Source organism: Lampris incognitus, chromosome 1, assembly GCF_029633865.1.
Source record: "Lampris incognitus isolate fLamInc1 chromosome 1, fLamInc1.hap2, whole genome shotgun sequence".
NCBI classification, from domain to species: Eukaryota; Metazoa; Chordata; class Actinopteri; order Lampriformes; family Lampridae; genus Lampris; species Lampris incognitus.
The window spans coordinates 112,038,672-112,051,597 of NC_079211.1; the positions used below are offsets into that span (position 1 = coordinate 112,038,672).

Genomic DNA, 12,926 nt, shown 5'->3' on the forward strand with positions numbered 1-12,926 from the left:
ATTAATTTTTGTGTCTTCTTATTTATCTTTTATCCTTTTGTGACGTTCTTACCCGTTTTTATATTTTTGTTGAGCACATGTCTATAATGTCCGTATATTTGAATGTTTGTCAATTAAAAAAAAATCTGTCCTAGAAACACACTAGCGTCCTCCAGTGCAGAGTAATAGTCTAAGCCTGATTTCTAATTATTTCCAACATGTCTGGTTACAGACGCACCATGACTCCCACCGAGGCGTTGCAGCATTTGCAGGCGTTGGACAGCGGCCATTTTAAATCACCTTTGGCCGCTGCCAACGAACATGAATGAGTAGGTAGACTCGCTAGCCTGCTGGGGAAAGGTTCGAACCCTTTAGTCGGCTGGTTAGCACGGCCGCCCGTGGCCTGGTCGTTCTAGTCGTTTTTAAGTTCCGGTCTTGTTTGGGACTGTTTCAGGGGTTATTTTCAGTTCTTTCTTTTTTTTACATTCAAAGACGCCGTCAGTGTCCTGAGGTTCAACATTAAAGCCGCATGTTTTCATGGTAAAATATTACCTTTTAATTGCTATTAGGGTTGAAAATATCTTCTCAAGATCCAACGAAGAAAAAAACAAAACTCTGTCCCGCGGGTTTGACTATTTGTTGATTGTTGAGTACATCCTGTGATTTTCTACGAGATCTTCATTGATGCACAGGAAGACATGATTACATCACTTCCTGTAAATTAGATCAACGCTAGTATAGACTAGCGTTTATCTAATGCGTTATATTTACGCTGTTTTAAGTCAAAACCACTTCTTTCATTTCGTTTGTCTTTTTTATTTTTATTTTTGAGGGTTTTTTTTATTCTTTTTTGATTTTTATTAATTTCGAGATCTTTACTGTTGCACAGGAAGTGATGTATCTTGTATCTCATTTATAGACGCGTTTATCTAATTTGTATGTCATATTTACGCTGTTTAAATTCAAAACCACTCGTTTGATTATAAACAAATTAAAAACATGAGAAATATCAGTGTTCCACAATCATGTTCTTACATTTGTCCATTACAGACGCGCACACAGAGACTTACATGGGTACTGTCTCTCTGCCACAACACGGTGTACAAAGACCTGCAGCTTTATCCCAATGTCCTGTCCCAATCCAAAAATGCACCTTTCCTTCTAACATCTGAAATCAGCGCAAATGGAAACAAAACATTTGCAACTACCAAAACGACGTAGGCCTAAATCTTGCGTGTGGTTGTCGTGAACCATCCCCATAACGAAAAGCTTTGACGGCAAATTTCTGGGCAGAATAAAATCCATCCATCAGCCGTCAGTGACCCAAGTCAGTGACGATGCGTCAGTAGGGGAAGCTACGCTGCAGCGTGTTTGAGAAGCATCAGACAAAACTGGGTAAGACACCCCCCCCCCGCATTGATCCGCCTCCTATTAAGAAGAGAAATAAAACACGGGCTTTGCATCTGCCACCGAACAATAAGCGGTTGTGCAGAATGCAGCAGCTCTCTGAAAAGGCTCGCAGAGGAGAGCAAGAGGGTAAAGTGGGGGAGCGGAGCGGAGCCTGGTGGAAATCGATAAAAACCATCTATCGCCTGAGGGGTCCCCCAATTTTCCTTCAAACCACCCCACCCCCTGGGCAGGGGAAACAATGGCGGGGCATCAATACCTGCAATTGGGACAAGGTGGGGCAGGAGAGAAGCCAGCGCAGCGCTCCTGCAGGTCACCTCTCCTCCGCGCGGTAAATGGGCCTTCGGTCGTTTGCATCACCCCTGTGCGGTGGGAGGCTGGAGGGCGGCCGAGGCGGAGGCCCGCTATTACCGCGCTATTGGTACGGAACACGGACACGTGGTCGGCGGAAGGTGGGAGGGAAGTTGTTGCGCCGGGCCGGGCAGAGCCGGAGACGTGGGGGATGTAGTTTTTTTCAATTATCCGGCAAATTCAGAGCACTTTCCTCCTCTTTTAACCACGTCTCCCGCTGCGAGGCTGATGAGAGGCCCCGAACAAAGAGGCGGGCAGATCAGCACTGCCGGCCCGATTGTTTGACTGGGCCTTGGGGGGAGAGAGGGGGGAAGTGTATATGTGTGTGTGCGTGGGGGGGGGATTTTATTCAGCCATTTGTCTCGCTCAACCTTTCCTTGTCACCTTGCACTTACAGTCTTGGGTTGGTTTTTCTTTTTTTTTGTGTGCCAAGAGTATAAACTTCACAGTGTGTTTTCAACTTCTGCATGAATGCTGACACAACTTGTCAAGGTCGAGAGCTGTCTATAACACGGTGGACTCACACACACACACACACACACACACACACACACACACACACACACACACACACACACACACACACACGACAGAAGGAGACCAAACATATGAAGAATGTCAAAACATCACATTTGGTTGGGTTTTGTTGTGGGAATCACACTTTATCACTGTGAACACTCTGCTGCTCGCTCTCTCTCTCTCTCTCTCTCTCTCTCTCTCTCTCTCTCTCTCTCTCTCTCTCTCTCTCTCTCTCTCTCTCTCTCTCTCTCTCTCTCTCTCTCTCTCTCTTTTGGAGGAACTTAACCTTGCCAGATAGCAAAATTGCTGTGGCCTGGACCCGTCCCACACCCGACACTTTCATCCGGCCCACATACCGCGTGGAATGATGGCATTTGGGCAATCCGCTCCTGTTTGCCAGATCTGGGCCAGAACCAAGCCATAGCGATGACATTTGGGCCATATTCACCATTTACCACACGGGCCACTTCAGGGTCACATCCAGATTACATGTTGCCGAGAGCACCGCATCTTTGCCAAAAAAGGCCCACATGTGATTTGGCATATTTGCTATTATACATGTGAGCCACTTCAGGCTCACATCCATTTTGTCAGGGCCAGAAGAAGGCCATCATTGCCACATCGTTGCCTGACGTGGCCCACATCCGGATGCTATCTGGGAGCTCTCCCAGTCGATCCAGCGCCAGCTCTCCCAGCCATCAAACGAAGACAAATTTAGACGCAGACGTGGACAAACACACCATACTGGGTGAGGCCGCCACAAACTTGAATTTGCGCCGCCATCTTCCCACACTGTAAGCAGCTACATTCATTCATAGGGAATCAATGTAGCCAATGAGGGGTCCCCACAGTACAGAAAAACAAATGTGTGTGTGTGTGTGTGTGTGTGTGTGTGTGTGTGTGTGTGTGTGTGTGTGTGTGTGTGTGTGTGTGTGTGTGTGTGTGTGTGTGTGTGTGTGTGTGTGTGTGTGTATGCATTAAACAGAGCTGAAAGGAAAGGTGACTAGGGACGGGTAGCATCGGTGTGTGTGTTTGTGTCATATATCTGACATGTACTGATAGAACATTTGAGCAAGGGAGAGAATGACTCAGTGAAACCAATACGTTTTGCAGGGGGCAGGGGTGCAGAGGGTAAATGGGCAATGAGGGGGTCTGAAGCAACAATAATGATATCCTGCCATACAGTCCTGCCTGGCGTCCTGGCCCTGATGAAATTGCCCATTGTGTGTAGGAGCTGTAATCTCCCTACCCGCTGCTGCTCGCTGCTGTCCCGAGCTGACGGAGAACACAACATCTCCTCCACACCTTGCTGTTACACTGAACGCTCATTTCCTACTTGCACTCCAACTGTTCTGCTAATTAGAGTGAAAATGCTCATTTTAATACAGGATTAGATGGGTGGGGGAGGGGAGAGTACAACTGAAAAGGAAATGAACAAATCTGCAAATTGAATAAACATTAAGGATTTGGAAACACAAATTTTTCCTCTACACATCCCAAAGCCAGTTTTCAGGAGAGATGCTCTCCGAGGGGGATTTGAGCTTGCAAACGTACACATTGCCTTCCTTTAAAAACCATCTGACCTCCGAACAGCTCCCACTTTAAAGTGTCCCTGCTTGCAGATGCTGTTGTGTTGCTACTACGAAGACACACACAGTGTCCCTGCTTGCAGATGCTGTTGTGTTGCTACTACGAAGACACACACAGTGTCCCTGCTTGCAGATGCTGTTGTGTTGCTACTATGAAGACACACACAGTGTCCCCGCTTGCAGATGCTGTTGTGTTACTACTATGAAGATACGAGAGCTCCTGTCTCCCATGTCACCTCCCCTGGTTCCTCATCCAACTCTGGGAAAATGAGGTGGCCATTTCATATACAAATCCTACATCTCCATGGGTGGCAGCCTGGGCCTGTTTCTGGTTGGCTGGCCTTATCTCTCCTTCTACGCGCATGCACGAAGCTTGCGCCAGATGGCCAGAGAACACACACCGCCGCTAATGGTGCCACTTGGTCAAGTCTTAGCTTGGCTGTAAATCAGTGTATTAAGAAAAGGCATAGATACCATACACAGAGTGTCTGACTGATCCCCAAGTGACTGACTGATCCCCTTATAGTATATATACTATAAGGAAGAGAGGACACTCAGAGGACGGTGTGCTCTTATGTCTTCATACCAGGGTGTTGAATGCTTATTATGTAGCATCTTTATAGTGTAGCATTACAACAATCTAATGCTAACCCAACAGCCATTGCTCATATGTCCAACAATACCTGACACAGTGGATGCACATCGGCTCAGGGCAAAGGCATCTGTTTTGAGATGTACCCAAATAAACTGGTTTCACGCGGGGCAGAGACAGAAACCCAGGCTGGAACTCTCACATTCCACGAGCCTGCTGAGTCCGCCATGGTGCCTGCTAGTCCACATAGCCATACCCGCCCACGGCCGTGGGGGTTGAAACAGTTTCTCTCTCTGCTACACCAGTGCCCCCAAGTGGCCATCTACTGGATTGACATCACTTGAAACGTTCATATGCATTGTTTCTGTAGGATGGTTGATAGATAGACTCGTGACTGGAAGGCCTCAACACTTGTAACGTTCCCCTGAACCGCAAGACAAGATATTAAACATAAAGCTATAATATTAGGGAAATGAAGCCCTTTTTCCAGTACATTCGTATTTTTTTAACTGTTTAACTAGCGGTGCAGTGGTTAGCGCGGTCACCTTACAGCAAGAAGGTCCTGGGTTCGAGTCCCGGGGTAGTCCAACCTTGGGGGTCGTCCTGGGTTGTCCTCTGTGTGGAGTCTGCATATTCTCCCCGTGTCTGTGTGGGTTTCCTCCCGGTGCTCCGGTTTCCTCCCAAAGACATGTAGGTCAGGTGACTCGGCCATACCAAATTGTCCCTAGGTGTGAATGTGTGTGTGTGTGTGTGTGTGTGTGTGTGTGTGTGTGTGTGTGTGTGTGGGCCCTGTGATGGCCTGGCGGCTTGTCCAGGGTGTCTCCCCGCTTGCCGCCCCAGTGACTGCTGGGACGGGCTCCAGCAACCCTGAGAGCAGGATAAGCGGTTCGGATAATGGATGGATGGAACTGTAGCATAAACTATTTTACCATAGCATCACTACATGTGCTGGCAGATCTAATTAGCCATAAAATATGATGAAACCTGACCTACATGTCTTTCCCTTACAAAAAATAGTATACTTTAATTTATTTTATTAAGTGAACTTAAGTAAAGTTCAAGTTCAAGTATATGTACTAGTAATATACTTGTAAGTATACTTAAGCATCATTTTGTTTAGTATCTCTCTGATAAGTACTTAAAAAGTAAACTGAAAGTTTACTCACTGATTTTTTTAGTTTAAAATAAGTATACTAATAATACACTTGAATAAACTACTTTGTTGTAAGGGCTGGACTGTGGGAGGAAACCAGAGCCCCCGGAGGAAACCCACGCAGACACGGGGAGAACATGCAAACTCCACACAGAGGACGACCCGGGACGACCCCCAAGGTTGGACTACCCCGGGGCTCAAACCCAGGAACTTCTTGCGGTGAGATGACCGCACTAACCACTACGCCATCTATATATATATATACACACACATATACACACACATATACACACACACACATATATCTCCTAATATTTCAGTTTTCAATACATACGGCACATGATGTTGGGCAAAGTACCCAGACAGAAGACTAAATCAGAGACAACTACAGAAAATTCCAGTTGGCCTTTTAAAGCAGGATATCGTGTGGCTTTTATACATCCAAAAACGTTCCCCTTGTGAGAGCCTTTCTAGTCTGTCGCCAGCCGTAACTGAGTTTGCTGTGCGGTCTGTACTGGACATTTCTGGCATCTTGCCACTGCAGTGGTGGTGGTCAGCCTCTGTGATGTGGAGCCGTGGGGTACCAGAGGTTCTCACTTCTTATAGCATGTTTATGTTCGGCCAATCCCACCCTCAGTTTGTGCTTTTTTCGCCGTTCTGAACTGTGATGTTGGCTGAGGGACTGGTTCTCTGGTTAGCAAGTAGCATTAATAGCACACAGGGGACTGAGACTCCTCACGTGCACTTGGCCTGCTGGTCCACGCCTGTTGTCTTCAGTGGTCTGCTGTCCCTCAGAGACACTACGGCATGGTAAACCTGTTTCTTCTCAGTCTGCAGGTCCTCGATATGGTCTTTATTTAGCCCTGGCGGAGCTGGGACGGGGATGTGTGTCAGGAGGGCTGATGGCTGTGCATATGAAGCAGGAGATCAGTGTCTGTTGCCAACAAGGGGTCTATATTTAGCCTGAGGGGAAAGCACGCAAGAGGACTGAGTGACCTACTCCAGCTCAGACACAGACAGACTCCTCCAGACCGCAATATTCCCCCATCCCATTCCTTGTGTTCCTTTTGGACTGGTGCATGTGTTTATGTGTGTGTCTGGTCGCTCTTTTTGAGTTATGAAATAGGTAAGGGCTGAGTTGCATGTACTTTTACTAATTAAAAACCACTTGCTTCTGCAGAGGGATGCGGTTCACACTTTACGCATTTTCCCTACATGTTATAATCACTGTAATTTCAGGAAACAGTATCCCAGAGCCGTCGGCAGAGGAGGATGTGACTGAGAGAATGGCTGCACCTCTTGGTGAGGGCATCCTCATCTGTGGCCTAATAAGAATCATGGCTTGGTCGTAAGCAAAGTGGAAGCAAGAGGGAGCCACGTGTCTCTCTGAAGTCCCAGAGGCCAGACTGGGCCTGAGCAGCCCCGATCCACTGCTCAGAGGCATGTCTCATGGCACGTGACCACATCAGCTACGTGACCAAGGGAGGACCCGACTCCAGGGGTCCTGCACCTACAGCTTGCGCTGCAGCCTTGCGCCACACTGGGGGCAAGCTGCTGGTATGCGTGTCTTCCAGGATGTGACCGAGGACAAGCGAACTTCCATCCTTGGCGAGCACTTCTCTCCTACTGCTCCAGGGGGCGTCACAGGGACCTGGCCTGGAGCGCCTGCTGGCAGGTCAGGTGGCTCTGCATTGCCATGAAAGGGGCATGTTCAGGGCCCTTCCCCAATTTAAAGAGTGCATGGGGGCCTATGTGGAGAGGGCCATCTGCCCTGAAATTAGGAACGAGGGTGGATGGGTAAGTAGCAAAAGGTGGGAGGAGTGCTGAAATTTCCTACTGAAGTAAAAGCAACTTTGGTGATCATTTACTTGATTACAAGTGGAAGTATTAATAAAGAAAGGTGCTCCAGTAAGAGTATATGAGTTTGATACCGAAAAACTACTCGAGTAATTAGTTTGAGTTACATTTACTCTTTTCGTGTCTACAACAAACACAGCTGTAGCTGTAGCTGTAAAAGTGTGGAGATATTATTTAGCTGACATGCACCATATCACTGGAAACATCCTGAACAATCTATATGAACAAACCACATTTCTTTTCGCAATGTAATTTAACCATTTTTCTGTAGCACTTATTAATATAAGTAATGAAGTAATATACTTGCCTTGCGGCCTGTCCAGGGTGTCTCCCCGCCTGCCGCCCAGTGACTGCTGGGATAGGCTCCAGCATCCCCGCAACCTTTAGAGCAGGATAAGCGGTTTAGATAATGGATGGATAACTCAACTAAACTGGAAGTATAACTACTTTGATTTCATTGTACTCAAAAAGTACCTCACAGGAAAAAAAATCTACCCAAGTATTTGTACTCATCACTTCCAACCTCTGATAAGTGTGATGTGAGTCTCCTTTGTGTGCACGTGCAGTCTGTCCTCCTTCCGGGTCTCCATGGCGACGGTGGTCGCCACCTGGATACTGCTTGGCATCCCCCTCATCACATTTTCTTTTTATATATCTTATAAGGCCATATCATTGTTATCCTGTTTCAGTGTTATATCCTTCTATTGCTCAGATGTGTGACTGTGTGTGTGTGTTTTTTTTTTTGTCTACATGGTGATGGTGGTCACGTGGCTCGGGTCCTGGGCCTTTTCCAGTGGCGTCTGGACACTGCTTGGCATTCTCCTCATCCTGTTCTTCATATATTTTATAATTCCATTATAGTTGTGTTATCCTCTTTCAGTGCTGTATTGTGTAAATTGTGTACACACGACATCCATTGCATGTTGTCCGTCTTGGGAGAGAGGTTCCTCCTCTGTTGTTCTCCCTGAGGTTTCGTCCTGTTTTTTGCCCCTTTAAAACGTTTATTTTTATTCTTTATCGGGGAGTTGTTCCTTATCTGACATGAGGGTCTAAGGACAGGATGTTGTGTTGCTGTAAAGCCCCCTGAAGCAAATTTGTGATATTAGGCTACACAAATAAAGTTGACTTTGCTAGTGAATACCGCTATCCTCAGGCACAATGCAGATATAAAACTGGAAGACTGTTGCTTGGAGAGCCTCTTCTTGGCAGGATAGATTCTGGACAAAAGCAGGATTTGGAGGGCCAGATGAAGATAGTGTGCTGCAGGACAATTGTTGGGATTTGGCATCCTTATTTTTTTGTGGAAAATTTTAAGCAACACTGCCACCTGCTGACCAGAAGTGGAATAACTTAATACGCGTTCTCCAAAACGGGACATTCCGCAAGGTATTGCGGTAAATCGGTTCGAATATTAATTTGTACATTTTTCTGCAGCTCTTCATATGGTGAAAATGTCTACTATGCAAGCCTGTCACCTGACTCAGCGAACGTTTCAGCCTAGTCACAAGCCCATTTGATACTGTATTAACTTTGTTCCAAGTAGTTAATCCGGTTTTACATCATTAGCAATGAAAAAATACTTCCCAAAGATTTTTCCTAAATGGGATTTTTGTTAAAAAATGTGATGGAAGGGCGTGGCAATGCATCATGTTTTGCATGCCATTACAAATTAATACCACAAGACCGTCATATTGCTCATGAGTTAACCTTGTCTGAAATTACTGCCATAATCTACTGCAGCCCGTGAAGTGGAAGCAGGGACATGTTCAGCCCTTTTCTGAACATTTTATTTAAGAGGGACTTGTGCCCTTTCAGAACAAACAGCACGACTTTATGAAAAAGGTTTTTTTTTATTGACATGTATTTTGAGACTGTACAGACAAGATAACACGGAACAACAGACTTAAGGTAGGAATAGAACACTGGAAAGATCCTGACATGTCAGAAATTATACAGCTTGAAAACAGCAATTAAATTGACATTTAGGCCAACTCCTCTTCACCCTCCTCCTCGAACTCTCCCTCCTCCTCAGCTGTGGCATCCTGGTACTGCTGGTACTCAGACACCAGATCATTCATGTTGCTTTCTGCCTCTGTGAACTCCATCTCATCCATACCCTCACCTGTGTACCAGTGGAGGAAAGCCTTGCGCCTGAACATGGCAGTGAACTGCTCAGAGATGCGCTTGAACAGCTCCTGGATGGCTGTGCTGTTGCCGATGAAGGTCGCAGCCATCTTGAGACCACGGGGAGGAATGTCACAGACAGCAGTCTTGACATTGTTGGGGATCCATTCCACGAAGTAGCTGCTGTTCTTATTCTGCACATTCAACATCTGCTCGTCCACCTCCTTCATGGACATGCGCCCGCGGAAGATGGCGGCCACAGTCAGGTAGCGGCCATGACGGGGGTCGCAGGCAGCCATCATGTTCTTGGCATCGAACATCTGCTGGGTGAGCTCTGGCACTGTGAGGGATCTGTACTGCTGGCTGCCTCGGCTGGTGAGGGGGGCAAAGCCTGGCATAAAGAAGTGCAGACGGGGGAATGGCACCATATTGACAGCCAGCTTACGCAGGTCAGCATTCAGCTGTCCGGGAAACCTGAGGCAGGTGGTGACACCGCTCATGGTGGCAGATACCAGGTGATTGAGGTCTCCGTACGAGGGTGTTGTAAGTTTCAGGGTGCGGAAGCAGATGTCGTACAGGGCCTCATTGTCGATGCAGTACGTCTCATCTGTGTTCTCAACAAGCTGGTGGACTGACAATGTGGCATTGTAGGGCTCAACCACCGTGTCTGATACTTTGGGAGAAGGAACCACACTGAAGGTGTTCATGATGCGGTCAGGGTACTCCTCACGGATTTTACTGATGAGCAGGGTGCCCATACCAGAGCCGGTACCACCACCAAGAGAATGTGTAAGCTGGAAGCCTTGGAGGCAGTCACAGCTCTCGGCTTCCTTCCTCACCACGTCGAGGACAGAGTCCACCAGCTCAGCTCCCTCTGTGTAATGACCCTTGGCCCAGTTGTTTCCAGCACCGCTTTGGCCTGCAGGGTTTCAGGGGGAGGGAAAGCATTACATCAGTTCTAAGCTCCCACGACACAAAGCTGGTATTTATTGAAATGTTGACCTTTAACATGAGGGAAGTGGGGACTCACCAAAAACAAAGTTGTCTGGTCTGAAGACCTGGCCGAAGGGCCCAGATCTCACGGAGTCCATGGTGCCTGGCTCCAGGTCCACAAGCACAGCTCGGGGAACATATTTACCACCTACAAGGTTGACATCAGAACTTGTTAGGACAAAGAAAATGGTAATAGTAATGCCCAGTCAAGTTAAGAAAAATAGGGAGTACCTGAAGCTTCATTGTAGTAGACATTGATCCTGTCCAGCTGCAGATCACTGTCACCATGGTATGTGCCAGTTGGGTCAATGCCATGTTCATCACTAATCACTTCCCAAAACTAAGAAAAACGGGAAAACATTACCTGTAAATAATTTGTCTATGACAGTGAGCACATCATATATCGACATTCGTCTTGGGAGGATAATCAAGATATTACAGCTTTAAGGGAAACGCGGTCTTGCAGCTTTAAGGGGAAAAAAATCCCTCCATACGTTAGTGGGCGCGCGCGCCATAGCCCCCTATTGGCTGGCAGCCATCGGACTATGAATTTGAAAATTCGTGCTACGTCATCCCCACAACCCCCGCCCACATCCGCCAAAAAAAACCGGGCGCGGCGCGCTCAATGAAGTGAAATAAAGGAAAGGCCTCCTCAAGCACTTGATCTTAAATAAGAGTATAATTTCTTTCTCTTTTGTTGCTAGTTCGACAGGTTTATGTCGAAAATACATACAAATCAACATGAGACAGATTTATGTCGAAAATGCATACAAATCTACATGAATGACGTCGACCAAATAACGGCTCTTTGCGTTTTGACTGCTCTACTTGTTGACGCATCGCAGTAGGCCACAATTTTTCCTTTTCGTCAAATCCCATTTAACCAAAATAAACTTAACATCCAAGGTTGCTCATATCGACCGTTAAATTCTGACCAGTGTCCATTTCCAAATTACCGTAGAGTTGTACAAAATCGAGTTTAAAATAACATTCTTTTTTTTCTCCCTTATCTTTGATGGACGATTGAAGAAATTCATAGGCTTTTGTTCTCAAATCCAGTTTACCGGCACATTTATGTAAAGGTAATAAATGTGAGGCGCGGAATATTCGAAGTAAAATTCTTAGGGTGTGGTTTATAGACACGCACACAAAACGATGACTCACGTAAAACCACAAAAAAGATATATAATTATTGCTTTAAAATGCATCTACAAACTACTCACCTTGGCTCCAATCTGATTTCCGCACTGGCCAGCTTGCAGGTGAACGATTTCCCTCATTTTGTCAGGAGGTAGACTGCCTCAGGTATACACTTGTCTCGCTGCGCCGTTTAGTGTGCGCCCCACTTCGGCGCACTGATTATTTATATCAGGCTTGAGCACTGCCCTCTCGATGCTGTGTCACCGAATCTTGGAAGACTATTGGTCAACTATCTGTTATGGACACAGCGTGAGGCCAATCGAATTCTTTGTGCTCCTTTGCTATTGGTCCTCCGCGGCTGTCAATCAGGTTTACGTGTAACGCATGACTATCGTGTAATCTCAAGAGCTGCCCTACTTTTTCCTCAGTGGCGGCGGAGCAGAAGCCTGTCAGTGAAAAATGGCTTTTATGCGGGAAGTCATTTGCGTGATCATGCTAGGGCGGTCGAAGCGGCGGTGAAACATATACGACGTTTAACAGTGACTGCTCGTGTTGATGAGTGGCGCATCACACAATAAAAACCGTCGCTTTTCGCCCATAGTCCACGTGGCTTATTGTCAGGCTACGTTGGTGGCAAACAGGCCGCCTTGCCAAAATGAAGAACGAGGGGAAATGGACGCACCACTGTGATGCATTGCAGCGGTTCGTTCTTACAACACGTCGACAGTTGTGTGGACCAACACCATCTACTGTCGGTTTTAAATCGCTCTTTATAGTCACCGATACGTAACACTGCCACAGATTAGCCTAAAGTGGGCTAAAATAATTGTTGAATCAGTGATTTGAGAGGAAGAGACCAGAGTCTGGTCCTCTTTCATCCAGCCCCTCACCAGTGGGAGTTAGACTTGGTACACAGAATGGGACAAGGACGTGTGTCTGTCTGTGCGATTTCAAGTTTGGGAATAACCTAGCGCTGGCAGTCTCCCCCTAAAACTACTTCATCCCGAGCACACGTTGATAACAACACACCATGAATTGTGATGGTGGTGAATGGGTGGGACAAAATATTAGCATACATCTTAAAAGATGACAATACATAGAAAAAAGATACACAATTCCCCACTCAGACACCTGATGCCTGAAAGAGAGAAAGAACACAGACCTTAGTAATGGTCATGGAATGTGTGTGTGTGTTTGTGTGTGTGTGTGTGTGTGTGTGTGT

General features: G+C 46.7%; 2 protein-coding genes across 2 annotated transcripts; one reads left to right on the forward strand and one right to left on the reverse strand.

Annotated features, from left to right (window-relative positions):
* The first annotated feature begins 7,149 nt into the window (after positions 1-7,149).
* Positions 7,150-8,801, forward strand: bcl2l16 (BCL2 like 16). The gene is given in 4 exon segments (XM_056278959.1): positions 7,150-7,218; positions 7,221-7,254; positions 7,257-7,387; positions 8,601-8,801. Coding segments are annotated over 4 exon segments (435 nt in total).
* Positions 8,802-9,277: 476 nt separating this feature from the next.
* tubb2b (tubulin, beta 2b) lies at positions 9,278-11,901 on the reverse strand. The gene is made up of 4 exons (XM_056292178.1): positions 11,788-11,901; positions 10,796-10,904; positions 10,602-10,712; positions 9,278-10,490 (listed from the first exon to the last, which is right to left on the reverse strand). Exons 1-4 carry the CDS (start codon positions 11,842-11,844, stop codon positions 9,430-9,432), a joined length of 1,338 nt encoding a protein of 445 aa, XP_056148153.1. The 5' UTR covers positions 11,845-11,901; the 3' UTR covers positions 9,278-9,429.
* Between the last annotated feature and the right edge of the window lie 1,025 nt (positions 11,902-12,926).